Here is a 27,325-nt window from a genome sequence, read left to right as displayed (position 1 = left end):
CAGCAGTAGCCCCCTTCACGCTCCCAGCCTCTCGTGGGTTTACGGCAGTAGGGTTTTTTTGTTTGGTTTTTAATGCTCCGTGTCCTTCTGGGCTGCGGGTGCTAAATGCTGAGCGCTGACAGGATGGAGGAGTTTCCAAGTGAGGAAGAGGAGCCCTGGTACGACCAGCAGGACCTGGAGCAGGGTAAGGAATGGTTTGAACCCACATCCGAGCCAGGGGGAGGACCTTTGGGAAGTGCAGAGTGCAGACATGCTGCAGGGGGGATAATGAGGGGGGAAGCAAATCCTCTTTCTAGGAGGAAAATAGTCTGTTCCCCACCACCCACACACCCCTCCTTATTTTCAAATCCCATCAACTCTGGTGCCTGTAAGATACCAGCATCTGGATGGAAATCTAAATGCAACCATCACAGGTATTTAATAGTGCATGGGAAGAGCCACTGTAAACTTCAAACCCTGGATATAGTGAGAGAGTCAAATACTGCTCCTTAGAGACTAACACATTTATTTGAGCATACGCTTTCGTGGGCTACAGCCCACTTCTTCATATGCATCCGAAGAAGTGGGCTGTAGCCCACGAAAGCTTATGCTCAAATAAATGTGTTAGTCTCTAAGGTGCCACAAGTACTCCTGTTCTTTTTGCGGATACAGACTAACACGGCTGCTACTCTGAAATACTGCTCCGTTACTCTGATGTCAATCTGGTGGAACTCCATGCACTTCAGTGGAGTTATACTGGTGTCAGATTGGCCAGGGCAGAATCCAGGCCAGAAAGTTAAAAAACCTAGATAGACTGTTTAAATTTTAGATAGATTAGATTAAATTAGAGAGAGTCAGGAGAGGCAGTTCAACCGAAAATCAGAAATGACTTATCCCAAATTGAGGACATATGGCAAATTTTCCAAAAGCTCCTGCAAGATTTAGGAGCCTACATGCAATAGGACTTAGGCTCCTTAGCCCTGTAGGCACTTTGGAAGATTTTACCCATCTGCCTCAAAGGCAGCAGAGAACTGGGGAGGGGGAGAAATAGCAAAAGTTAAAAAAAAAAAATCTGACTTCACTTGTGAAGTTTTGTTTTAAAGCAACAGTCTGTGTTCATAATTCCACCTGAACATTTGTATTTGTTCCATACAGTGTTCATCCTAAAGGCTGGGGAGGGGGGTGGTTAGTGGCATTGTGTGTTTGGTGGTGGTGGTGGTGGTTGTTTTTGCTTATCTTCATATTTTGAGTCAAACTTCAGTAAATAAATGACTGCAAAAACTGCTCTCCCATTTCAGACCAGAGGCCCATGAATTAACTTAACTGGCTGTCTATGCTCAATGAAAATCAATGACACTAAAATAAGGTCACCAGTGTGATTTTTTGTGTGTGTTATATGCATAGATTGGGGTTTTTAACAGTCAACTGTAAATAAATAGTTGATAAGGTTGTCCAGCTGCATGTGTATTGCTAGTCAGCCATAACTACAGTAGATGGGGTTGTGATCTAAAGTTTTCACAACTTCAACTGAAGGGCAGGGGCTGAGGAATTAACAATGAAGACAGAGCCCTCCCAGTCAATTTCCAACTCTGCTTTCTCAGCTGCTGGAAGAGAAATATTGCTGGATAGCAGAACCTGTTTCACAAGATATGATGCCTGAACTAAACTGGGACCTGGGTGGCCCAGACTAGTCAACTGAATAAATATTATGGGTTCTTGAATATCCAGGATTCACTTAGTTGGGGGCGTCTTCCCACAGCTCCTAAGGGCCCTAGGCCCTGCTACAGAGCAGAGATGCAAACCAAAAAAAAAAAAAAAAATTAATGTAGGAAACTTAGAACAATGAGGGGCTTGTTTATATTAGCCTTGTAACGGCCTCCGTTTCATGAGTCAGCATTTCTAATGTAAAACATTTACAACACTAAAAGTATCTTAAAACCAGGTCAGATTCACATCTCCATCACTCTGGTGTAAATCCAGAGTAACTCCACTGACTCCAGACTTACACCCACGTAACTAGATCAGAATCCAGCCCTCAGTTTTTAGGGGATGGAAGAAAACAATGTTCATTTAAAGGGTTTGCAGTCTCCTATGCAAGTGGGGGCTATATACAAATATTTGTATCTAAGCTAACTCTGAAGGGGAGTCAGAGAAGCCCTTAATTGAAATCAATGAAATGGTACTGCAGGGTAATTACAACAGTAATTAATCTGCATGATGCACAAAGCTCTTCAATAAGGACACTGCTATTACAGCATTTTTGTTACAGCCTAATAATGTATGGTCAAATCTTCAATGACAACATGCCGGTCATGGTGCTGTTAGTTCTTAGGAGGTGGCAGGGTGGAGGGGGAATAACTCAAGACGGAGTGAGATTATTAGGCGTTTTGCATTACTAAGAGGATCAGAATGCCAACGGCCCATGGGTCACAGAGAAAAGGCAGTGCTTGGCAGACAATGAGATGATAAAAGGATATTCTACAAGACCATTTATTTGGGCAAGGGCTGGGAGGGCGAAAGGCAAACTAGTACCAGGAGAGTGGAGGCGGTTTGGATGAACCCGTTGGTTGCTGGGACTTTATCATGATTTAGCAGTGTCATCAAATATTTATTACATTTATGCCCAAAACTGTTTGCTAAGCAATGGGCAGCTTAACTGGGAGCTCTGTGATGCTTATGTTTATTAACTACTTGGGTACCGGTAAGTGTGTAGCGTAAATCACAACTCCAGCGCTACTCCAAGCACCTGCTTCTTTCCCAATATGCCCTATGGAGCCCTCAGCACTTTAAAAACGTTGCTGAAATCATCTATTTTTTAAGAGAAAATAAAACCCCAATCATTTTCTTTCTGAAGCACCCTCGTAATTGCTAATTATATCCACCAGGCGCCATGGGGGTGCTAATGTATAAGAAGATTCAGTCTCTACCCCTAAGGAGCTTGTAGTATGTGTGTAGTTCATACACAGACAAAACAGTTCTGATGCAGGATTTAGCTGATTTCACTGCAGAATGGTCTAAGCAGCTGTACTAAGGTCACCATCTCCCCTAGAGGTGTAGATTCAAATTCCAGCCCTGAAATCTGACAGCTTGTAAAGTCCAGCACCAGCAGGGAGATGGACCAGAGGATCTAATTGGACTGTTTCACGCCTATGCTTTGTCTCTGGAGATGCTTTTGTGGTTAAAAAAAAAAAAAAAGGCTATTCTGATACAATTTAAACGACGCTACTGATTTCTGGGTTGTGCCTCTCCAATTCCACCAATGCTTCCTTCCACGTTGTCTTAACACAAACGACATTCCATTGGAGGATACATGCAGTATGAGCTCAGTTTAGCTACAGCATCATTTTCCATCGGCTGGGGAAAGGCATATTGGGGCAGGTGTCTTGTGATTTTAAGAAAGGAATAAAACAGGAGTGTATTGACAGTAAAGTCACGGAGAGAGGGGACAATGAGCCTTTCCCTAGCAGCTGGAAAAGGATGATGTGGTTAAAGAGACCTCATGCTCCATGGAATGTCCGTGCTGAGAGAGCTCCAGAGAGTGAGGATGAGCTGGAATTAGAAAACCCAACCTGGAGAGAATAAGGGACACCTTTTCTGTTCATTAAAATAGCATTTGCACTAAAAACAAACAAACGCATTCAAAGTAAATTGCACTTGGATTCTAACCAAGTGGACACCGAATCCAACAGCTCTTTCTACTCCTCTCCCAGGGTTCCTTCATCTTCCTTCTATGGACCTCCCAAACAAGTCCTTCTGTCATCCCTCTCCCTAGTCCTCAGAGTCCTGCATCTCCCCCAATGGACTCCTTGGTCATTCGCTCAGATCTACAGCCAAAAAGCACACAGTGCAGCTCAAGAAGAAGGCTGCAAAGGTGACATTTGCACTCCCCTGATCCTGGGCCAGATCCCCCTAGTGTCAATCAGAACAGCCTGGAAGCTGCTCTAAGTTATACCAGCTGCTAACAGTTTCAAGGGGCTAACACAGCAATAGGAGGGGTTGAGAGAAGTTGAAGGAAGCCCTGGTCATAATCCCTTTCCCTCAGACACAGCTTCATGCTGGCAGCAGGGAGGGGGGTAGCATAGAAACCACTAAGCGAGATCTCTGCCACTCTACATCCCCCTACATTGGTGCGATCCTCCCATGGCCAGGTTTGCAGACTGTGCCATTCTGCACCAGTAGTGTGGTGCAAAGCAGCCTCGCTACAGTGCAGAATCTGGGCCTTGCAGCTTCAACATCCCTGAGATCTCCAGGCCTAAGTATCCTGCCTTATTCCTCCCCTGGGCATTTGTATTGCTTATTACATTACATACACCTCTACCCCGATATAACACGAATTCAGATATAACGCGGTAAAGCAGCGCTCCGGGGGGGGGGGGGGGAGGGGGCGCTGCACACTCCGGCGGATCAAACCAAGTTCGATATAATGCGGTTTCACCTATAACGCAGTAAGATTTTTTGGCTCCCAAGGACAGCGTTGTATCAAGGTAGAGGTGTTCTCAGAATGAAAATGACACAAGGTGCTGAGCACTCACAGCTCCCGTTGACTTACAGGGTTGAAGGTGAAGTCACAAGTGTTCAGCACCTCTAAAAATCAGGCCCTATATGTTGCCATGGACCCAAAACATGTGGGATGTGTAGTAGGATTACAGTCTGCATTAACTAACAACCACAGCGCCTGGTGTGCCTAGGAGACTCAACCCCCAGTTTTCTATCGTAGTCTACAGTAAAACATGGTGGTCCATAAAGCTGCAACTACCACTCCAGGAACGAACTAATCACTGCACTGGGGTGCCCAGGACATCCCAAGTTCCATCCCTCCTGATGCAACAACCCGGGCTGCACAGCTTTGGAGAGAAGTCACAAGCATCACCTGACCTCGTGGATTGCAGTGGTTGTTTCCTCCAAAGCTGCACAGTTGGAAGGACCCAGGATCTCGCTTATTTATTTATGAGCGTGACACTGAATGTGTCTTTGGGTAATGGAAAGTTTTCGGTGACTAATTGCTGAGCCACTTGAAAATCAGATGCTTAAAACAACAAGCACAGCACAGCAGACCGGATGGCCAGATAAGATGTGGAAAAGGGAGCATATTTAGCTCTGCATCCCAGCTGGGGAAGAATTGAGATTCTCCGCATCTGAAAAGTTCCCTGTATAAAAATCCCCAAATCAGCTGTAAAAGGCAGGGCAGTGGGGTGTAGGAGGACCCCACGTAGAATCTGTTTAGGAATCTCCTTTCATAATCCCACGTAGAAGCTCCTTTGAATACCATCTGCTAAAATTCAGGCACATATTTCCAGATGTGGGAGGCAGGAATTAGAAGAGAGGAAAACCAGATGGATTCTCTGCGTCTCCAGCCCAGCTGACCAGAGGTATTTCTCCTTGGCTAGGCTGTGCCTGGAGGATTTGCTGTATGAATCCTAAAGGACATTCCAGCCATAGCAGACCACATTATTACTGGGTCTAGGAAAGTCAGAGCCTAAGAGCAACTGACCATTTAGAAACAGCCCAGTCAGTCTGATGCACCATTCTCCCATGGACATGACTTCGGTTCTTCATACTTTTCCTCAGTAACAGACAGAGTTGGCTGGTGACAGGGAGACGGATTTTATCCAGTATGGCAGACTGAGGGGGAACCACTCAGAACGAGAAGGCAAAAGGCCCAATCTTGCTACCACTAAGGCGATGGGAGCTTCCAGGTTGACTTTCCACATGAGGTGGCGGGGATCAGGCTCCAAGTTAGAAACAAGTCAACCCAGCCCAGAAAAACTAGTTCCAATTACAATATTTAATTAATATTTAACAAATATTAGTGTTAAGATGGGGGCTCAATCCTGCTAAGTGCTGAGTTCTCATCAGTGATCAGACCCTTTGCATATAATGGGACAGTTCTGCTTAACATGTTCTGCTGTGCACACCTCGCTCGCGCACTTTCAGAGGCCACCAGCCTCCATAGCTACCAGAGTTTTAAATGAAGAGGGGAAGGGGGAAGCAAGCGCCCCCAACTCCCTTTGGAAGCCCCTAAGCATAAATTTCTTTCTGACCAGTGGGACTTAATGCAGCTTTGTGACCGCAAGGAATGCATCTTTCTGCTAGAGCTGCGCTGCCCTTTAGACACACTCAGAAAATCTACACAGCTCAGGGCTTTAAGGCGACGTGCAGTAGCAATGTGCAGTCTCTTCTCAAACCCAAGCAACCTGCCGGGCTTAGCTGCAGAAGCTGGTGTTATATTTGCTCTTTCATCTGTGCACCCCATTGCCTGGAAAATGTTCTGAAGGAGAAAGAGCGCAGGGCCTCAAATTTCTGATCCTTGCACCTAATGCAGCTGTTTGTTTTTTTAAGCGAATTTAGTTTTTGTAAAAGGTGCTGGACAATAGCCCTAGAGACTGAATTCCAATGTGTATCTAAGAAATAGGTCAGATCCCCTAATGGTATAAATCAGCAAACTTCCACTGACTTCAGTGAAGCTGTATCGATTTGCACGAGTCAGGGATCTCATCTGCAGGGTACAGGATGGCCACTAACAGTGCAAGCTTCCTCTCTACAGCCCTGGTAACATGCCCCGTCCTAGGAGTGAGAGGGTTCAGTCTCCAGGCCCATTCAGTCATCTCTGACCTCTCTCTGCCAGTTATGGCAATATTGTTATCGTAGGTGTCATGTGGTGCTGTTACACATAGTCTTCCAAGTTCTTTTTCTAAGTATGCGAGCAAATGTTCAGTCCTGGGAAGACATGCTTGGTGGTTGTTAGCTTGAAGTTATGCAAGGGTCTCTGTAGAGGCAGTGGTCCTTGGAGGTAGAGCTTGTGCAAGCAACAGAGGAATTTGCTCTCTGCCTTGGGCTCTGGTTAGAGTTAGTTCTTGAGGCAGAGCTGCTCCCTCGGCATTGGTGTTGGGCAGAGACTCCTGAAAGAAGGTATTGCCCTGCATGTCGTTTGTGCCAACCTCTGTTCCAGGACTGGGAAGCCAAACAGCAAGTCCCAGACATCTGCCACCACAAGGGACAATAATATTGGAAGAAGGGGCAACAATATTTTTTCCTTATGTAGATGCTTGTCTCATGGTTGCAGAGCTAGCTGCACTTCTATAGTCTCAGTGCACCCCTTCAGCTTTCTGGCCTTGTGCTTTTATTGCTCTTAGGGTGAAATCCCATGATCCTCCTGCTCCTAGATTGGGTCCTTAACTACTGTAACACATGTACCAACCAGGATTACTCAACACGTGTGACTGGACTTGGGCGCCTCTGGTTCTTCCTTTTGGGAGCTGTGACCAGCAGTGAATACAGAGACCCAAAACAGCACTCTCAAAACAAAGTATTGTTTAATCTTAACTGTAGAAACACAGCACAACATAAGGGGAAAGGATTTTTAAAGCAACCAAAGATCTTCACACAGTTCTCTTACCTGGAGTCTTAGGTAGGCTTAACTTTTCCCAAGTTTCTGTTTGAGAACCACTCCTCATCAGCAACCACCCCCTTCCTGATTGAGAACTTTTTACCCCAAACAGTCCTTTGTCCCAATTTTCCGGGGCTTGGATCCTATAATCAGGGACCCCTTGCCCACACCCTTGATGAACTGGTCCACTGAGCTCAGCAGGGTGTCAAAGGAGACACTTCAAAATGGCTGGCTCTAGCAATGGGGGGAGAGGGGAGCGGAGGGAAATGGGTGTCTATCTGAAGCCATCGTCCTCTTTCCTGCATATGCGCAGCCAACCTCTTCTTGAATTAACCCCTTGTATTCACACTATAACCCCTTCTTACAACAGTCAGACTTGACCCGAGGAAGAGCTCTGTGTAGCTTAAAAGCTTGTCTGTCTCACCAACGGATGTTGGTCCAATAAAACCTACGACCTCCCCCACCTTGTCTCCCAATATCCTGGGACCAACACAGCTACAACAAGACTGCATACATCAGTCCGACAAACGTATACAATTCATACATTATTACAGGCAGCTCCAAATCCATCACAGCTTGTCCACCAAGAACTGGACTGAGATCACTAATTCATTTCATGTAGGTCACTCAATCACCTCCAGCTGATAATGACTTTCTGATACTAATTGCTAGGCTGTTTTTGAACTAACAATCTAAAGCAGTGGTTTTCAACCTGTGGTTGGAGGCCGTAGACTATGTCTAAGGGGTCTCCGAAAGGTTGTCGTTATCACAGAACAGTGGTTTTCAACCTGTGGTCTACAAACCTCGGGGGCAGGGGGAGGGGAAAGGTGGGGTCCACAGACTATGTCTAAGATTTCCAAAGGTGTAGTACCTCCATTCAAAATTGCTTAGGGGTCCGCAAATAAAGAAAGGTTGAAAAGCATTGATCTAGAGGGAAATGGCTTTATAGCCTATTCCCTACCCCGGAAACAACTTATGCTAGAAGGATTGTGCATGGCCTGAGTTGAGAGGCACAGATTCAACTGTGAGTAAGGGACCCTCAAGCCCAGCCAAAAGGGGGAGATTCTGGCCATATACCCCCTGTATCATCTTTTCCTCTACTGGCCACTGACTGTAGCTTTGGACTAATGGGACTTCTAGACATTGAATATGTGGCTGTGAAAAGACAGAGAACAAAGGAAATAAATGACAGGCAAGAATGTGGTGAGGATGTGTGTACTGTTTCTTTAAAACTAAAGCAAGAAGCCAGGCAGAAGAGGTACTAGGGGAAATTATAGGCAGATGCTCTCTGGTGTAGCAGAGAGAGACGGTAAGGTAGGGATAATTCTGTTTTCCTTATTCTTCTGTTTAAGTTCTTTGATCGGTGCTAAAAGAAAGCGACTCTTTCTATACACCGTCGTCATATGACAGAGCACACGGGGCAATCAGAGGCAGAAGTGTTGGTAGGTAGGTGGCTTCCAAGCTTGCCACATCTGAAGGACTGCTGCTGGAATAGCATGGGTATCAGTGTGGTAACTCATCAAGAGGCCAGCCACTAACTGCTCTGCATCCATTGTCCCCTCCCGCAAGAATGCTGCTCAGAGGCATGGAGCCAACTCTTGCTGATGAAATGGAAGGCAAAGACAATAGGGCTGGTGGCGATGGCCCGGGAGAGCCGGAAGCACTGAAAGACATCAAATCAATGTAATAAGTAGTAGAAGGGAAGGAAGAATGTACAAGACACTTGCATAGACAGCCAGAGGCACGAGCACAACATTAGGGGCATGAATCTCTTTTAAAACCAGTGCAGCTCCATTGGCTTCCTGACTTACACCAGTGTAAAGGAGAGGAGAATCAGACTGTCACCGGGTGGCTGGCTGGCCCCAGTAAATGAAGCCGGTCCAGCTCCCCTGTGCCAGAGCAGGTGGTTCCATTAGACCAGTTAAGAGGGTGGGGCAGCACTTGGGGCGCCAGAAGGTCAGGGAATCAGAGCAGACTGGTTCAGTCAGGAAGGGCAGGTGAGAGCTGCCAGAGAGCAGGGGAGTGTAGGAGTCCCAGAGGGAGGCATAAAGTGGTTTCTGGCTGGCGTCCCCAAGCTCATGAGCCAGGGCTGGAGAGGGCGAAAGGCAGGGGAGCAGCAGAGGTGCTTACCCTCCATCATCTCCGGGGATGGACAGCTGGACCCACAGGAACGATGAGAGGGCCGGCCGGCCGGGGGGGGCGGTGAGGGATACTCCTCTGGAAAGGATGCTCCCAGCAAAGCGGTTGTGGGGGTTCCCACTGGGAAGAGCAGGGTTACGCTCCAGTTTGAAGGGCTGGGGGGGGGCTGTGCTGGTCCAGGGACAGGAAAAGACAGACAGAGTTGGGGCTGTGCTGGGGAGCGCTGAGAGGGGCCATGGCTGCACTGGAGAGCAGTGGTGTGGTGAGGGACAACAGGGCTGTATTTGATGCTGGGGAATACTGGATGTGGCTGAGGGGCTTTTGTTATGATTTATATGCACAGGGGCCATTTGCCCTAAGAAAGACTGTTGGAGTATTTCTGGGGACACTGAGGCAGGTGCACTTGTCACATGGCAGCTTGCCACAGGAAGATGCTGCAGGCCAGGCCACCTTCTGACACAGACCCTTAGTAGTTTACACGGAGGTGCTTCTCCCTGAAGAATTTGTCAACCGGAGGCAAATCTTATCAGCTGATCTGGCTAGGGAAGCTTCTTCTCCTTTCACTGTAGAGCTGCCTGGAGGAGGACACTGCACAGGAAAGTTTCAGCATCCTCTTATCTCCCGGGCAGCTGAGGCTTTTTATTTCTTTATGAAATGTTTATGATAGGTGCCCGATAATGAAGAGTCAAAGTGACCAATCGCTGAGCCACTTTGAAACCACTGTGCCTAAAAGACAAACACAGGCGAGTGGCTGTGACAAAGCAGCTGTTTAGACAAGAGGTGGAGAATGGCACGGAAACGCACTGCTCCCATTGGAATCAGTGGCAAAACACAGGGTGCCTTCTGCAGGAGCAAGATTAGGCCCACTGGGTTTATATACGTGTGTGTACACAGGCACTCACAAAGCGAGAGAGAAAATCCTTGTGATAGGTTAGTGTTCCAAAGTGACCCCTGCCAGGAAAGTCTACACCTGTGACCATTCAGAGGGGAATTTCTCCATGGGGTAGAAGAGAAGAAAGAGAAGCTAATGGAGGGAAAAAAGAAGCTATTTCTCTTCTCCATTAGCAAAAGGAGAGAGATGGGGAAGAGGGAAGGAATATAAAGAAGGAGGGTTAGATTGCTAGAGAGAGTGAGCAACAGATGCTGGAAAAGTTGGAGGGGGCAGATTAATTCAAGCTGCCACAGGGAGGTGCAAATTATACTTCCCTGGGCCAGCCTTGCCCCTGTGCCCTGGGAAGGTAGGTTGGGGTTTTCCACTGGGTGGAGGATGGCAGCTTAGGGTCTGTCTGCACTACACGCACTACAGCAGCACAGCGACAGAAGGGGTTTTCCCATTGCTGTCGTAAATCCATCCCGGGGGCATAGGCCAGCTTAACGACGTCTCTCAGGATGGTGAACTGTTCACAGCCCTGAGCGAAGGAGCTGGGACAACCCAAGTTTTAGATGTAGGCCAGGCCTTAGTTTGTGGCTGGGGCTCCATAGTAGCCTGTCACACACAGGCTCTGAAGCACCTGGCATTGGCCACTGTTGGAAGACAGGATATTGGGCTAGATGGACCATTGGTCTGACCCAGCATGGCCGTTCTTATATTCAGGCCCCTGATCCAGCACATGCCCCAGCTGCCCAAGCCATGCTCCAACCCCAGCCAGCTGCTCACTGTGTGGGCTGCACTGGCTCCCACTCCTGGCAAAGGGGAGGTTGCAGCAGGTATGCACCACCACAACCTCTCCCTCCATGGATTTTCCACTGCCAACAGCCTCTGCCATAGAGGCTGGGGGATAGCGGAATCCAACTCAGAGGCTACACAACAGGGTATTGGGGAGGAAAGCAAGTGAGGCCAAGAAAGGACAAAGAAAAGGAATGACAAAAGAAAAAGTCCCAGCAAATCTCATTAGCTCAGCAATGACATCCATATGCATCATGGTTGTTCATGATCATTATAACCCATTTGAGATGAAGGAGGGAAATCAGGGGGAGCTGGCTCTGCCTCTGGTGGATTTAATGACTAGAGCGGGTCAGAACACTTCCATTTTGCAGAGACTTATCAGTTCCTACGAGGTTTTTGTTGGTGGGGGGAGGAGGAGGACTGTGCACACATGCATGCAGCCTGGTAGTTACGGTGATCTGGGATGAAAAACTCTGCTCTAAGTCAGGCAGAGCAAGGACTTCATCCTGGATCTGATACACCCCAGGCCAGGTGAGACAGACAGACAGACACACACACACCCCTTCCCAAATCAAAAAGCTCTGGGTTTGATCAAAAAAAACCCCAGACATTTCATTTTTGCAGACACCAAAGGTTTCGGTGTCATTCCAACGCAAAGCTAAACAAAATCTCAAAACCTCAAAAGTTGCCATGGAACAGAATGTCAAGCCATGCCCCTCTCTCCTGGCACTACTCCATGTGTCCCTGCCATCCCTGCCTCAGTTATTTTGGCTTTGAAATGTGTCAGATTGCACCACACATTACACCTATTTAAGGAGCAATTCCCCAGGGAGAGCACACCTGAATCACTCTCCCCCTACAAGAGCTTTATCCACCCCAGTACACACACTGCAGTTTATTCAGCATCTTGCAGATTTCCGTCAGCTGGACCTTGTTCTCGCTGTACTCTGGTGAGTTCCATTGTTAAGGTTTCTTGAGAGCTCTAAGCTCTTAATGTACAGACTCATTGCATTGCCTGTGGTGGAGCAGCGACCATGGTAATACAATATGCAAAGCCTCACTGGAGCTGATCCTCATTGCAATGGGCCCAGAATGCACCAACCCCCATTAAAATCATTCGGGCAGATCCCCAGTTGCTGTAAATCAGGGTAGTTCTACTTATTTAGATTTAAAATAATAAAGACACTTCTCCAAGGCTCTTGGCGCCCAAACATTGTACTTACTGTATAATTAACAATTAAATTCAATCTCAGCGGCATTCAAATCATCTGTGCCAACTACCACCTTCAGCAACTAGGTTGCAGACCCGCAGCCTTCTCCAGAGATGTTCTCAAGCAGGTGCCTTTTACAGCGTGCCTGGAAAAAAAAAATCACCTACTTTGGCCTATTTCAGACCGAGGTGGGGAGCAAATTCCAGAGTCCCAGCGCCCTCCCTGTGAGATGTTCCCTCTCCCTTATAGCAAGAGGATCCAGCTCAGGTGCCCTAGCTGACTGTAGCTGTGGCCGCATGGCACAGGGAGAAAGCCAATACCAGGTCATTGGGCCTTACACTCCACCTGGAGACCAATGAGTGCACTTAAATCAGTGGCGCGACACCAGTTTACACCAGCTGAGGAGCTGGCCCTTTGATCCCTGTTGTCAATGGCTAGACTTCAGCATAATGCCATGATGGATGAATCTGGCTCATTACAACAAGCAGCGGAGGGTCCGGGTGGGGGGGTTAAAGCTGCCAAGCACCTGCTCCTCCCTTTGGCTTCCATTAGAATTGCAGGGGCTGCTTTTTGTAGCCTAAATAGCTCAATTATCTAAATGTAAAAGAGGGGAAAAAAAATCAGAACTACCTGCTCCGTATGACAGGATCATATCCTCCTGCGTAAGGCCATGTTAATAAGGAGCCCTGCACAGTTAAAGGATCACAATTCTAGCAGCAGGGAGCAGGCAAAACAAACATCAGACCCCCAAATCCCCCAAACAAACCAATGTCTTGTCAGATGGTGAAGGGAAATACCCCTCGGGGTTGGCCTCTGCACCGGAGTCCGTGTTCCACAGACTCAGCCCAGAGGGTGGGGGGCAACAGTGACATTAAGTCACCCTTGTGCCCTCTCTCTCGGGGGTTGCGCTATGCAGGCTGGTGCAGCAGCCAGTGTAAAGCAGAGCGGCCAAGAGATGTTCGATTCTATTTCATGGCAACCCTTATATGCTGGTGATGAATGTGTCTTTGGCTATGCCCGGATACCTGGCAGAAAGAGCCACCCGGGAATGCCCCAGACATACAGTCTGATCCACCATCCATTGAAGTCAGTGGAAAGACTCCCATTGCCTGCAGGAGGCTCACTGGGGGTTTTCCCCATGAGGCATAAGGACAGCAGAATACCCCTATACTGCCCTCTCTTTCAGATCCCAGGGTAGGGGTACCCTAAGCATGTGACTAGAGCTGTCCTGGGCTGCTGCAATAGCCTTGGAGTAGTTTTAACTTATCCCGGAGACTGGAATGTTCCCCAGCTGCCTCCTGAATCCAAGGGGGTGCAGACTAAAAAGGCAGCAGTGAGCTACCTCACTTTCCTGCTGAGTTCAGCTTAGCAGCCCCTCAGAATCAGAGCCCTTCTCCCCTGCCCAGTCCCTCCACTCATCTAGCCCTGGCCTTCTCTCTGCCACTCCACACAACCTGATCATTGTTAATGCCAGAGCTTCTCTGCACCCCTCAGCATTTGCAATAAGCTTCCTGCATCTCCCAACCCCAGAGCAAAGCACACCTTCCCTCCCGGGGCTCTTATATCTGCATAATAGCCTCGGCTACCAATGCCTATTTAACTCTGTAGCTGTATCCTAGGTCTCTGGTAGGGGCCAAAGGAGGCCCTGCAAATGAAGCTGTGCTGGGTGAACCGCAGTGGCCATGTCAGAGCCCATTACCGAGGGCAAGAGAGCCCTACGCCTGGTCTACACTACACAGTTTTGTCAACCAAAGTCAGCTTTTGTCTGAAATGCTCCTCCCGCCGATGTAACTCCCCTGCTATGCCGACATAATAAGAGCACCTCAACGAGAGGCGCTGGGCTGATGTTGGTGTAATTAGGGTGGGTTCTTCACATCCGCTGTTGGCTGTTATTCTTGTCAATTTCACGGCTCCAGCCAACTCCAGGGCTGCTGCCTGGTCTCTGCTCCAAGCCAGGTTGCCACCCAGGCTCCAGGTTTAGGCTGCTGCCCAGGCTCCCCAGTCAGAGCCCTGTAGGGTGACCAGATAGCAAGTGTGAAAAATCGGGATGGGGGGGTAATAGGAGCCCATATTAAAAAAAGCCCCAAATATTGGGACTGTCCCTATAAAATCGGGACCTCTGGTCACCCTAGAGCCCTGCTGCCCTTGAGGTTCTAACTCCCTGCTGGGAGCCCAGCAGCTGACTGGACTCCCGGTGCGGATCTCCCCGCCAAAGGCAAGCAGCCCCGGGCCGCTTCCCCTCCACTCCTGGCTGGGAGCGCTGAGGTGAGAAGCCTGGGGGGCAGCTGGACTCCTGGTGGGGAGGTGCATGGAGCTGAGAGCCCTGGCTCTGAGTCCTCACACTGCCCCTCTTCAGTCGGTGGAAGCGCTCCTGGTGAGGACGCACACCTCCGACAGAAGGAGGGTAACATGGACATCGGCCGCTGCAGTAATTAATGTGGTGGCTGTAAGTCGACCTAGCATAGGTCGACTTATCTTTGTAGTGTAGACATAGCCTTAGTTTGTATCTGGATTGTTGCACCATAATTCACACTTGCTGAAGGGGTGAGTTGTCTCGCACTCTGTGTGCAGAAGGGGAGTGGAGGTAGGTTTCAGTATAACAGCTAAATCAAGAAGATGGACACAACTAAATCCTTGTGTAACCCTCTAACCACCCCCTCTGTGGGCAAAAATAAAACAGGCAGCAGTTTCCAAGGTCTCAGCAGCTAAGAAAAAAGGAATGGGGCATCGGAGTCCTGCTGAGCAGCAGGAGTCAAGCTTGGCCATAGGTCCTGCTGGGACCTATGTGAAGTAAGATATTAGGGAGCTGCCTCCAGCTCCCTGGCTGCCCATGCACATCCATGTGCCCACAACAGCTCTTGGTGGGAGGGAAGAGCCAATCAAGAGACCAACTGAAGTGGGTGAGAGGAGACCCAGATCTGAGAAGAACTACAGACGAGGCAATACGGTCAATGGCACTGCGGCTGGTGGGCTGCATTTGTGTTGGGGCCCTGGATGGTGGAGGACTATAGGGTTGAGTCAGGTTACAAGGACCAGAGCAGATGATCCTCCTCTTTCCTGCCTTGCATCTCTTGGCCCCTTACCCACTCTCTTTCAAAAAAATGGGGGGGGGGAGGAGACGACAGTTTTCTGCCTCTGAGCTGTAGAATCTCTTTACACCTCTCCCCAGACACTGCCTGTTTTCTAGTTCAATTATTGCTGACAGGGTCCTTTAAATTATGATGCAGGATCCTGTGCGGCCTAATCCACTTAACTCAACCCCAGCTGATTAAATTGGATGCCATATGGTGGGAAAGAGCTGATGTAATCCCACACAGAGGGGGAGTCTCTTGCCTCGTTACCCGGAGCGCAGCGTGGACGCCTCTCTTCAGGTTTCTCTGTGCTGGGGGTGCCTTCCTTGCCAACCAGATCAGGCTGGACAGGAGATTTGCAACATGTCTATGATTGGCAAAAATACATGATCTGGGGAGGGATGGGGGATTGTCAATGGAAAATGCGGTTAACCACAACCCAAGCAGCTGAAGGAGAAGCAATTCTCTCCAGCCCAGCTGGAGTCTAATATACCATTCCCCCGTCTCTGTCAGGCATTCGGTCCCCTGAGAGCACTTTGGAAATTGGGGACTGTTCCATGGCTAAAGGAAGGTGAAGGTCGTCTACGTACCAGTAGTTGTGCCGATATATTGATTACATTCATTCCAGTGATTGCAGCCCTCAGACCTGGTCACTCTGATAGTCATTAAAAGGTCAGATCTCAGATTAACCCCCACAGGACAGTCCATGGCTGGAGAGCAGATTTGCAGGGAAAAGGGAGAAGGATGTGACTGCCAGCTAACCAGTACAGGACAAGATCCAGAGGGCTAGCCCTGTCTATAATTTGAGGTTTCCCAGCACAACCAGCCAAGGTGCATTGCCATTTGCCACATACACAAACAAACAATCTTCCCACATAGGCTCCATTATGTCTACAGATAAAATCAGAAAGTGCCAGAACTAATTAGTAACAATAAAATAATACCTTGCACCATCAGCATCATTCCTCTGAAGATCCCCTAACAAGTGGTAGATATAATCCCCATTTTGCAGATGGGGAATCTGAGAGGTTAAGTGACTTTCCCTAAATCATATGGCAAGTCAGTGGCAGAGGTGGGAATACAACCCAGGAGTCCTGACTCCCAGGCCATGTCTTCACTACAAAATTATGTCGACCTAACTTATGTCGGCACACAGCCACTGCAGTTATTAAATCGCTTGTGTATGCGCACGCTTGGCTCCTTGTTTGGCAGTGCGCGTCCCTCACCAAGAGCGCTGCTATCGATTGTATTGTCAGGGTGGGGCATTGTGGGATGGCTCCGGAAAGCCAGCAACAGTCAACATAAGCAACGCAGTGTCTACTAGGGTGACCAGATGTCCCGATTTTATAGGGACAGTCCCGATTTTTGGGTCTTTTTCTTATATATATGCTCCTATTACCCCCCATCCCCGGTCCCGATTTTTCACATTTGCTGTCTGGTCACCCTAGTGTCTACACTGACACGGCGTCGACTTAATTACATTGACCGTGACTCTACGCCACTCAGGGAGGTGGGCGTTACTAAATCGGTGTAGAGAGGCACTTACGTCAATGGGAGCCAAGTTTAAGTGAAGACAGTTCCACAACGCATGGCAGCTTACATTGACCTAACCACATAGTGGACCAGCCCTCCGCCCCCTGCTCTAACAATTAAATATCACTACCTCCTAATTGACTGCCAAGTCAAATTAACCTCTGGAAGAAGCTGCAAATGCTTTAGGCCACAGCATAGCTATCCTGAAATTCATCCTACATTTGGTTATTTAGGGGCCAAAGTGGGTGCTGTAATGTACTGGGGAAATATAAGTGTATCGGGCCCAGTTTCCCATATTCACCGCAGTATTGCCAAGCCCAAGCATTCTAAAATCATGAGCCAGGCCCCTTCAAAAAAAGGAGACTTTAAAAATCAGGGCTTTGGAACTGTGCTCCGGCTCCGGAGCAAGCTCCAAGCAAAAACCTGCAGCACCACTGCTCCGGAGCTGCTTTGCGCTCCAGCTCTGGGGTCTGCTCCAAAGCCCTGTTAAAAATAATAAAACTGTAAAGTTCATCTTATTTACTTTCTGGTGCTGGAGCCTGTAGGGTCTACATTTTCAAGGTTTTCTCTTCAACCTTGAAAGGGTTAGCAATTCACTTTTTTTTTTTAAATGAAAGCTGAGAGTCTCACATAATCACATGACTCCAGGAGCTGGGGCTTTCAGAAAAACACCAATTATTGTGAGACTCACAGAAATATTGTGAGAGTTGGCAACACTGCGTTACCAGGCTGAAAGGCAAAGGGCTTGTTTTTATTTACCACAGGGAGGCTGCAGGGGCAGGGGGAAGAACAGCGAGCATGTGAGTGACTTGGAGACATTGCAGAGTTACTAGCCCTATTTGGGGAACTCAGCAGATGCCAGTGAGTAAACTTACTGCCCTGATTGTAGCATATTAGACGCAGCCCCGCCAGCACAAGATCTAAACCCCATGGAAGCTGGGTGCAGTTCCATAAGAGCTAATCATAGGGAAGGCATTTGGAACAGGAACTCGCTAATTCCATTGTGAAAGCTGAGGCCTAAGGGGGGTGGAGGGACGACTAGAGGGGCTCTGTTCTCTCCCTCCTACCATAGTAACAGACTCCAGCAGTGATCGCCCAGAGGGACTGCTCATTAAAGCGCTGTGACAGCAAGCAGAGAGGGTGGGATTCAATTAGCACCTCAGTGCCAGCACTGTCCCTTCTGCATCCCACCAGGGAGGGATAATTGGGACAGCTACCCCTGCTGCTCTCCCAGTGACTAGGAGAGAGAGGCTCGCCTGGAAAGACAGGCAGACTCAGGAGCTAGCCAAGTGTCTGAATCGCATGCCTGGAGGATGAAGAACTTGGGAACCAGTTAAGTGGCCAAATGCCAATTTGCCCTCCAGGCAGCCATTCCACACCGCTGCCTCCGATGCCCACAGACAGACATAAGGTGCCAGGACAGCCAGTGACAGAGCCAGCTGTGCGGAGGCTGATGGAAGAGACCGCGCTGTCTCCCCCAGGCTGCAGGCAACTTTTATTACTCATGTCTCTATTCGTGGGCAAGGGATGCTGGGGGAGGGCTAGCCACTGCCTAAGGTGGAGAAAAAAATGTTTACTGAGGATCCCCCCCCCCCGCCAAGGACTTCCAGGTGCTTTACATACTATGGGTTCAACCCTAAGAGGTGCTGAGCACCCCAACTCTCATTGACCTCAACAGTGAGAGTGGAAGGCACTAAACATCTTGCGAGATCAGCCCTTGCGGGCTCCTTCCGCCATCCTGAGCCCTGCTACAGTCCTATTAGGGCACAAAGAGGCCATCTCGCTGGCTTAAATAGCCAACTGGGGAGTCCCTTGATGTATGGGGACTCCAGGAGTGGCATAAATCCTGTATAGCTGGCAGGACACAACCCTCTTGCATCAGGAATTGCATTGAGGAGACGTGGCCAGAGTCTCCTGTGCCCCAGTTCTCCCCAGCCATTGCAAGTAGGACGTAGTTTAGAACAGCCTCAAGGTTGCCCTATATTACATCAGGGGCTGAGCTGGCCCCTTTGCAATTGGGTGAAGCAGAGGATTGAGCCCTCATTGAGGACTCTAGGACTGGCCCCTGTATACATACAGCCCCCTGAAATGCAGCCAACATTTGGAAAATGGAGAACAGCAGACAACCAACCAACAGTGCATGGCACCACAGTGGGGAGAGCAAAATCGTGGTCTCAGGAGGTACCCAGGCAAACCACAACTATTACCAAAAGTGCCCTAGTGTCCAGGCAGAGATGACAGGAACTTGGTTTTCCAGGTCTCGTCTGAACAGCCCACACCTCAGCAGCTCTACCCAGTTGCCCTGCTGGTATTCAGACCTCTGGTTCCAGGGAGCCCCAGTCTCAGCAATTTGTCCCTTTTACTTTTCAGACCTGCACTTGGCAGCCGAACTGGGGAAGACGTTGCTGGAGCGTAATAAAGAGCTGGAGGATTCGCTGCAACAGATGTACGCAACCAATGAGGAGCAAGTGCAGGAGATAGAGGTACAGATACTGCCGAAGCCCAGGATAACTCCCTGCTGCTGCTGCCATCTGAGGGGATTGGCTGTGAGAAAGCGGGGGACATTTTAGCCACCTCACTGCAGCCAATGGGAGCTGCTAGGCTGTTAAGAGAGTGGAAGGATGTGCTGAGGGGGGAGGGGAGTTAAAACCACATATGGAAGGGACTGAACCAGTGGTGGATTAAGTCCTAATACAGCAGATCAGCCAGTCTGGGCTCCACACTTGGAGGGTCCCTCTGCCCCCCCCCAATTGGGAGCCTCTGTTTTGGTTGGCTCTAGGCCGTGTTCAGCCTTATTCTGTCCCTAAACCAGACCCCAAACCGACTTCTGTTCAGAATGTTGTAGAAAGGGTGCGATCATTCCAGTGCCAGCCTGATTCCAGTTCTTAGTGACCGTGTTCAGTAGCCCCCTGGTGCTACTCACTGCACTAATGCAGAATAAGAGACTGCCCCTGCCCCAAAGACAAGACAGATGCAGGGCGGGGGAAAGGGAGAGGACACACAAGAGCGAACAATGCAATGGCTGCAAATCTCACGCTGTGAGAAAATAAATGAATAGATTCCACAGTCCCTCACTCCACCTCACAGGCGGAGAGGAAGCATTTTAATAGCAGCACATCACTGGTCTTTGGCCAGCAGGGGTCATTGCAGACACTCAGCGAATAGCTTTGGGAGGCTGGGGAAGAGTGAAGGTAACGTGGTTCCTTTAGGCAGATGAACCAAAAGCATGAACTGCCCTGGAAGTCAGTGGACAGTGAGGGATCTCAATATCTTGCACGATCGAGTCCCCTGATGACAAAGTGAAAAGGGAAGTGGGTGGTTCAGGGATGGGCTTTGTGCACAAGCACAGGTCTTGGATCGCCTCACATTTCATGGACTCCTGAATTTTTTTGCAGTACCTGACAAAACAGCTGGAGATGTTGCGCCAGATGAACGAACAGCACGCTAAGGTCTATGAGCAGCTGGACCTCACAGCACGGGACCTGGAGCTGGCTAATCAGAAGCTTGTGCTGGAGAGCAAGACGTCCCAGCAGAAGATACAATGGTAATGCTCCCCACTGCTTGTGTTGGATTCCTTAGGTCAGCGATCTGATTGGTAGCCAGGGGACCAGGGTGTGGTAAAGTGCTTTGCCTTGTAGGGCAGATGACTGGCAGTCCTGAACAAGAACAGATGAGTGTTTGGAAAACACCTTGAGTTCCCCCATTCCCTGAACTACAGGAGCAGAGACATGTCAAGAAGCTCTAAAGGAGAATAATGCCCACCAATCAGTACTAGGATACTAGTTCCACCTCTAAAGCAGCCCAGACTAGGTTATTCCCTGCCAGCTAACACCAGTTTATCAATAACATTTTCCCTTCTAAAAGGAGACCCTGGCCAAGGTCAGTCCTTGTGAGCACCAGATTGTTACACTGTGTCTTGTACAACCCCACGTCTTTTAAAAATGGCTATACATGCAGAAAGCTTTAGTGTCACAGCTCTGCTTACTATTTTACAAATTGAACTCACAACTGGCGTAGAAACCATCCCTGGCCAGTCTCTGCCTTTTATTTTTATGGGAGAAAGAGAAGAAGGAATAAACTCGCCATCATCCTACTTTAATCTTTTAAATGCTGAGATATCCTAGGACGGAGCAAATTCCCAGGAGGTTATTGTTCTAGCCAACTGACTCAAGAATAGAATTCCAAATTATTGCACTCGTCTGCCACCTCCTCCTCCACCTGCCCCCTCCACACAGAGGCACCCCTCATCTAAATCAAGAAAGAAAACACTCAGGCAGAATTCATCACAGTTAGAAGTGCACCCAAAATTTCCCCCGTCTAGGACTTTGGTTTATGCAAGGAACGCAGGATCTGCCCTCAAAGGAGTGCACTCTTCCCCTACAGTGAGAGGGGATTGTTAAACAAGACCTTCAGCAGATGAGCGCCTAAACTTCCTTGTTGCCTCACTTCACCTCTCTTTCTCTCTGACCCTGGCAGCCTGACGGAGACTATTGAGGGGCTGCAGAACCAAGTGGAGGAGCTGCAGAGACAGGTGGAGGAGCTGCGGAGCTTAGAGCAGCTGCGCATACGGCGGGAGAAAAGGGAGCGGCGCCGAACCATTCATACCTTCCCCTGCCTCAAGGAGCTGTGCTTGAGCCCCAGGTATCACCATGAAGCCAGGAGAGGGAAAGGCAGGTGCGGAGACTATGGGAATATCAGCGAGGTCCTGGGAATCAGCAAATACTCCTTTGCCTTAATTACTCTGGACTGTATGTGGAAAGCATTTCCCATTAAAACTGGCATTTCTGCTGAGAGGGGAAGGGGAAAACCAGCAGCACAAGATGGGGGCAGGTTTTAGTCCTATCTACCCCAGTCCATTAGAGTAGCACAAGTCAGGGAACACTGTGGATGTGACTCTAAAAAAGGTGAGCAATATTAACACAGGATTTGCCATTTACCATCAGTTTAGCATCTCACCTCTGCAATTGAGCCCAATACATGATGCTTGAGAGGAAGGTGGGCCCCACCCCCAGGCAATGCACAGTTATACAGTTCTGTAGTTGGTAAGGTTCCTTCCTGGTCACTATATTAGCTGATGCCTTGAATCATGAGATTGATTACCCCTTTTTGGGGGGGGGGGGGCGCTCATATAGCCTCTTATGAAATGGAGCTGCACCGGGGCAAGGAAAGGAGGTGCCCAGCCCAAGTGGCACTGCTTGGAGTCGTTCTACCTTTCTCATGCACCCTGCTTCCTGAGTGCTGTAGAGAAACACATGTTAGGCAGCAGGGCTGGATCTACATCTAAAAAGCTGTAGCCAGTATTCCCCCACTATGATTCTCCCACCACTGTCTAGTGCACAGGGGGGCAAGGCCTTACCCCGACAGGCTCCCTGGTGGGGCAGCTGACACAGCCAGTACCTCCCTATCAACTGCACCCAGACAGATGACATAGAGGAGTGTGAAATCCTGCATCCTCTCCTTCTGCCGCAGCTACAATAGAGCAGCCATGGGTTTTGCACGCATATTACTGCTATTTATTTATTTGTATTGTAGTAGCACCCAGGAGCCTAATCATGAACCAGGCCCCTATTGTGCTAGATGCTGTACAAACACATATGTTGTTATTGTTCATCCCACCCTATCTAAAATCCAGCCACAGTATTAATTCATTGACCTCCTGGGGACATTTCTTGCTCAGCTTCCTACGTGATGGAATCTTCTCTAAATAGAGAATCAATAAACCTGCTATCCTATAGGAAAGCATTGCACTGCCCGGGGATACAAATGCACGGCCTTCTACTGAAGCAATGAAGGGGATGTTACAAGGGCATAATCTACCTCCAGGCAAAGTCTACTCAATATCCATGTGGTTGTTTTCCCACCATGCCCCTGTAGTACTTTACCCACATTGCCTCACTGCAGAGTTTGGCTTTTAAATTTGCATTTGAGGTTTGCAGGTCACTCTGACCTACAGTAATTAGGAAATCTGTTCACTACGCCCCATCACCATCCAAGCCCTAGAGGGGAAGGGATGGTATTTTATCCTTTCCAATCTGTTCTAACTCGAGTGTTTATTGGGGTGGAGAAGGAAAACAGATTTCCTGACTGCAATGGGGGAGAATATTTCATGTAGTTTCCATGATACAGAAGCACTGGAAGAGGGGTTACTCCAGCAAGAGTGTTTTTCCATTACCCTCATTTTATAAACCTCCTCCTACTCTTTCTGGAGAGCTGGCACTTCCTGGACACAGAACAGCACAATCAAGTTTTGTTTGTTTGTTTTTCAGGGAGGGGTTAAGCTCAGAGGCTGCAACACACATTCCACAATTTTACTACTTTGTTGTTTTAGGCAACACAGTTTTTCAGGGCAGGTTTTCCCACTTTTGTCCTCCCTTGGTGGGCAAAGCCAAATGCCTGAAGAGCACAGATTCCCACAGCAGCAGCTTACAATGTTAGCCTTTGGCACAGGGGGAAGCGGAGATGGGTGGCAGGTTCCTAGTGCACTACATTTGTGTATACTTTATTCCCATTATTGCCAATTCCTCCTCTCCCTCCAATCCTAGGTGCCACCAGAAGGGGTGGGAACAGACTAAGACCCTTCCCTGCTGACTAGGTGTAACGATGCCGTTCTGGCGGGACCCAACTGAGAGTGCCAATTCAGGACAAATTGCTTAAAACAGGGCAGTTACAGCCCAAGGCTGGGGTTTTTGCCACCTCTGAGGCAAACCAAACCAGCCAGAGAGTGAAGACTTTGGTCTCACCCCACTGGCTAACCACAAGTCACACAAGCAATTTCCTTAGACATTCCAGTTTTCCAGTATCACCACCAGTGCCACTCATTATGGGGACCAATGGTTATGAAAACCAATACCCCAATAAAAGAAAAAAGGTTCTCCTGATCCCAAAGGATCAGGCCTCAGACCCAGGTCAATATACAAATCAGATCTTACCCACAAATTACGCTGTTGCCAATCCTTTAGAATCTAAAATCTAAAGGTTTATTCATAAAAGAAAAAAGATAGAGATGAGAGCTAGAATTGGTTAAATGGAATCAATTACATACAGTAATGGCAAAGTTCTTGGTTCAGGCTTGTAGCAGTGATAGAATAAACTGCAGGTTCAAATCAAGTCTCTGGAATACATCCCCAGCTGGGATGGGTCATCAGTCCTTTGTGTAGAGCTTCCGTTTCTAGCAAAGTCCTCCAGAGGTCAGAAGCAGGATTGAAGACAAGATGGAGACGAGGCATCAGCCTTATATAGTCTTTTCCAGGTGTAAGAACACCTCTTTGTTCTTACTGTGGAAAATTACAGCAAAATGGAGTCTGGAGTCACATGGGCAAGTTCCTGCATACTTTGCTGAGTTACAAGGCATATTTGCCTTCTCTCAATGGGTCAATTGTATAGCTGATGGTCCTTAATGGGCCATCAAGCAGGCTAGGCAGAGCTAACACCAGCTTGTCTGGGATGTCACCCAGAAGCATAGCATAAGTTTGAAATACAGACAGTATAGAGCCAATATTCATAACTTCAACTACAACATTGATACACACATATAGACGGCATAATCATAACCAGTAAACCATAACCTTGTCTTAGACACCTCATTTGACCCCCTTTATACAAGATTTGGTGCCATTACAGGACTTTGGTTGCAACCATGTTCTATATGGTCCCAGATTATGTCAATAACGTCACACTAGGCCAGTGATGTTCAATCACTACCAGAGAGTGGGAGGTGGGCAAATACTTCTGAAGCAAAGTGACTAGCATTTAGCTCATGTCCCCTTCCTTCTCCAGGATAGAAAGTTGATGCAACGAATCCCTACCAGCCCAGGGAGGAAAAATCTCAAGCCCTGTATTTTCAGCCCAAGTTGGTAGTGCCTTGAAGATATTATTATGAAATGGCTGTGAGGGGGCTTGTGGAAAATGAATTTGGCGGCTGTCACTCATGTTGCCAAAAGCGAAGGCCTTATCTGCATGAGAAAGTTGCACTGGTTTAACTAACGGAGTGATTTAGTTTAATCGGCGCAGGGGTCGGAATCAGTCTCAAAGCCAGTTTAAGTTAAATTGGGATGACTCTCATATAGACAAGGTCCAAGCCTCCAAGTCACAAAAGTGCAGCCCCAACTGGCAATCCTGTCAGCAATCTTAGTGACTGAATATGGATCATGGAGGGTGAACAGTCCTCTCACCTCTACCGATGGTTCTCCAGGACAAAGTGGAGGCATGTGGGAGGGGCAGAATGGGGAAGCTAACACGGCCACTGCCTGAGCTATACCTAGTCTGTATATAGGGGGATAAGTTCCATCTCCAGTGCTCCTGGTCACGTAGCATTTCGCCAGAACTGTATAAAACCCAGATCCTTTGCAAAGTAACACAGTGATAAGGGAGAATTGCCAGCTGCTGAATCCATGATACAGGTTTCCATGTGAAGGGAAAGAATAAAGCAGCCTGGGTAGGACACTGGAGTGGGAGTCAGAAGTCCTGGGTTCTGTTCCCATCTCTACTACTGACCTGTATGTGACCTTGCGCAAGTCACTTCCTTTCTGTGTGTCTCATTTCCCCTCCCACTCTTTTGTCTCTCGTATAATTAGATTGTAAACTCTCTGGGGCAGAGGCTGTCTTTCATGTTTATGTACAGTACCTGGCACAATGGAGACCCAATCTTGATTGTGGCCTCTAGGCATAACAGTAATACAAATAATAACAAAGCAGCCACAAGCCAAATCTCATTTGGTTACACCAGTGTGTATCCAGGGTAGCTCCTCCATGGACTTCAGTGAAATTACTGGTGCAACTGAGAGCAGAATTTGGCTCCAGTATCCTTAAGGGACCATTATTTTGCCAATAACTCACTACAATCTCCTCTGCCACAGGTATGAAGATGCGTTCCAGGTCCACAGCTCTTCAATGGAGCTCAACCAAAACCCTATGGAGAGGGAGAATGAGCGTCTCCAGGCCATGGTGAATTCCCTTAGGTCCCAAGTCAACCAGGAGAAGCAGCGGAAGGAAAGGGTGGAGCGCGAATACACTGCCGTCATCCAGGAGTACTCAGACCTCGAGCAACGGGTGTGCGAGATGGAGAGCTGCAAACTGCGCATCAAGGAGTTGGAGGCTGAGCTCCTGGAGCTACAGCAGATGAAACAAGTCAAGAAGTATCTTCTTAGCAGAGAGGACAACCTGTCTGAAGCACTTCTGGAGCCATTAAACAATGCCCCCGAAGCAGATTACATCGACCTCTCAGAGGAAGACGGGAGTAAAACTCACAGTGCATCCATGACAGCGTCCCCAAATCACCCCGTCCGGAAAAGCTGCAGCGACACTGCCCTCAACGCCATCGTGGCCAAGGACGCCGTGAGCCGGCACGAAGGCAACTACACACTGCACGCCAACAACGTGCGCAAGCGGGGCATGTCAATCCTGAGGGAGGTGGACGAGCAGTACCACGCCCTGCTGGAGAAGTACGAAGAGCTCCTCAGCAAGTGCCGGCAGCACAAGGACAGCGTGCGCCACACCGGAGTCCAGACCTCCCGCCCCATCTCTCGTGACAGCTCCTTCAGGGACTTCCGGGGAGAGGGTCACGAGCTGGAAGAGCGGAAGACAATAGAGAAGAGCCTTAGCAAACACGTGGAGGCTGTGGACAAGCGGCTGGAGCAGAGTCAGCCAGAGTACAAGGCCCTTTTCAAGGAGATCTTCTCACGCATCCAGAAGACGAAAGCCGACATCAATGCCACCAAGGTGAAAAACAAGTCTAGCAAATGAATCCCACTGCCATGGTGTTTCTTTTGCTCCCACATGCAACCTCAACAACCAGCTCTTCTCTTTGCTCCAGGAAATATTGAGCGGCCCTGCTGCCTTGAGGCCTGGAGGCCTCTCACTTTGTTTTCTTGTACAGGAAGGGGGACTACATGGCTCAAGGGCAAGAAAGTGCCATGGAGACTCAAGTCACTTTTGTAAGTTAGTGCTCCAAGTGAACCCAGCTGCCAGGGTTTCTGAACCTGCTGGAAAAGCTGTATATTGTAGTTCTAGATTGTTTCAGAAACTTTACAATGAATTCCTGCATGTATTGCTACAGCAGCCAGAAATCACAAACACCGGAAACCAACCAACTACCCGCCCTTTCAGCTTCTCCTCCAGCTACTGTGTTTGATTATCTGCAGGCAAAACCTTGGATCTCCTGCAGTGTCCTAGAATGGCATGGGTGCAGTGTTACAAAAAAGCCATCAGAACTTCCAGAGACTGCTTCAAAACACTCAGCCCTTCTCTCTCTCTTTGGTTTACTGCAAAGGACCCACAAGTGTACCTGAGACACTTTAGTTTGACCTTTCTGTTCCCCAAAGGGCCGTATGTTCTTCCTATT

The 27,325-nt window shown here is 48.7% G+C and overlaps 1 protein-coding gene across 1 annotated transcript; it reads left to right on the top strand.

Annotated features, from left to right (window-relative positions):
• The first annotated feature begins 105 nt into the window (after window positions 1-105).
• On the top strand, window positions 106-26,727 carry CDR2L (cerebellar degeneration related protein 2 like). Its single transcript, XM_065416137.1, has 5 exons — window positions 106-184; window positions 19,357-19,469; window positions 20,382-20,530; window positions 21,463-21,627; window positions 25,842-26,727. Exons 1-5 carry the CDS (start codon window positions 106-108, stop codon window positions 26,725-26,727), a joined length of 1,392 nt encoding a protein of 463 aa, XP_065272209.1.
• Window positions 26,728-27,325: the final 598 nt, after the last annotated feature.

The sequence above is a fragment of the Emys orbicularis genome, chromosome 13 (genome assembly GCF_028017835.1).
Source record: "Emys orbicularis isolate rEmyOrb1 chromosome 13, rEmyOrb1.hap1, whole genome shotgun sequence".
Taxonomy (NCBI): domain Eukaryota; kingdom Metazoa; phylum Chordata; order Testudines; family Emydidae; genus Emys; species Emys orbicularis.
The sequence above is the reverse complement of the archived record's forward strand: the minus strand, read 5'-3'. Positions and strand labels throughout refer to the sequence as shown.

Bases quoted from the DNA above. Each gene is read 5' to 3' on its own strand.
- CDR2L (XM_065416137.1), top strand. From the start codon at position 106: ATGCTGAGCGCTGACAGGATGGAGGAGTTTCCAAGTGAGGAAGAGGAG. The intron at 19,470-20,381 runs GTACAGATACTG...ATTTTTTTGCAG, and splicing joins AGCAAGTGCAGGAGATAGAG to TACCTGACAAAACAGCTGGA. The intron at 21,628-25,841 runs GTATCACCATGA...CCTCTGCCACAG, and splicing joins GAGCTGTGCTTGAGCCCCAG to GTATGAAGATGCGTTCCAGG.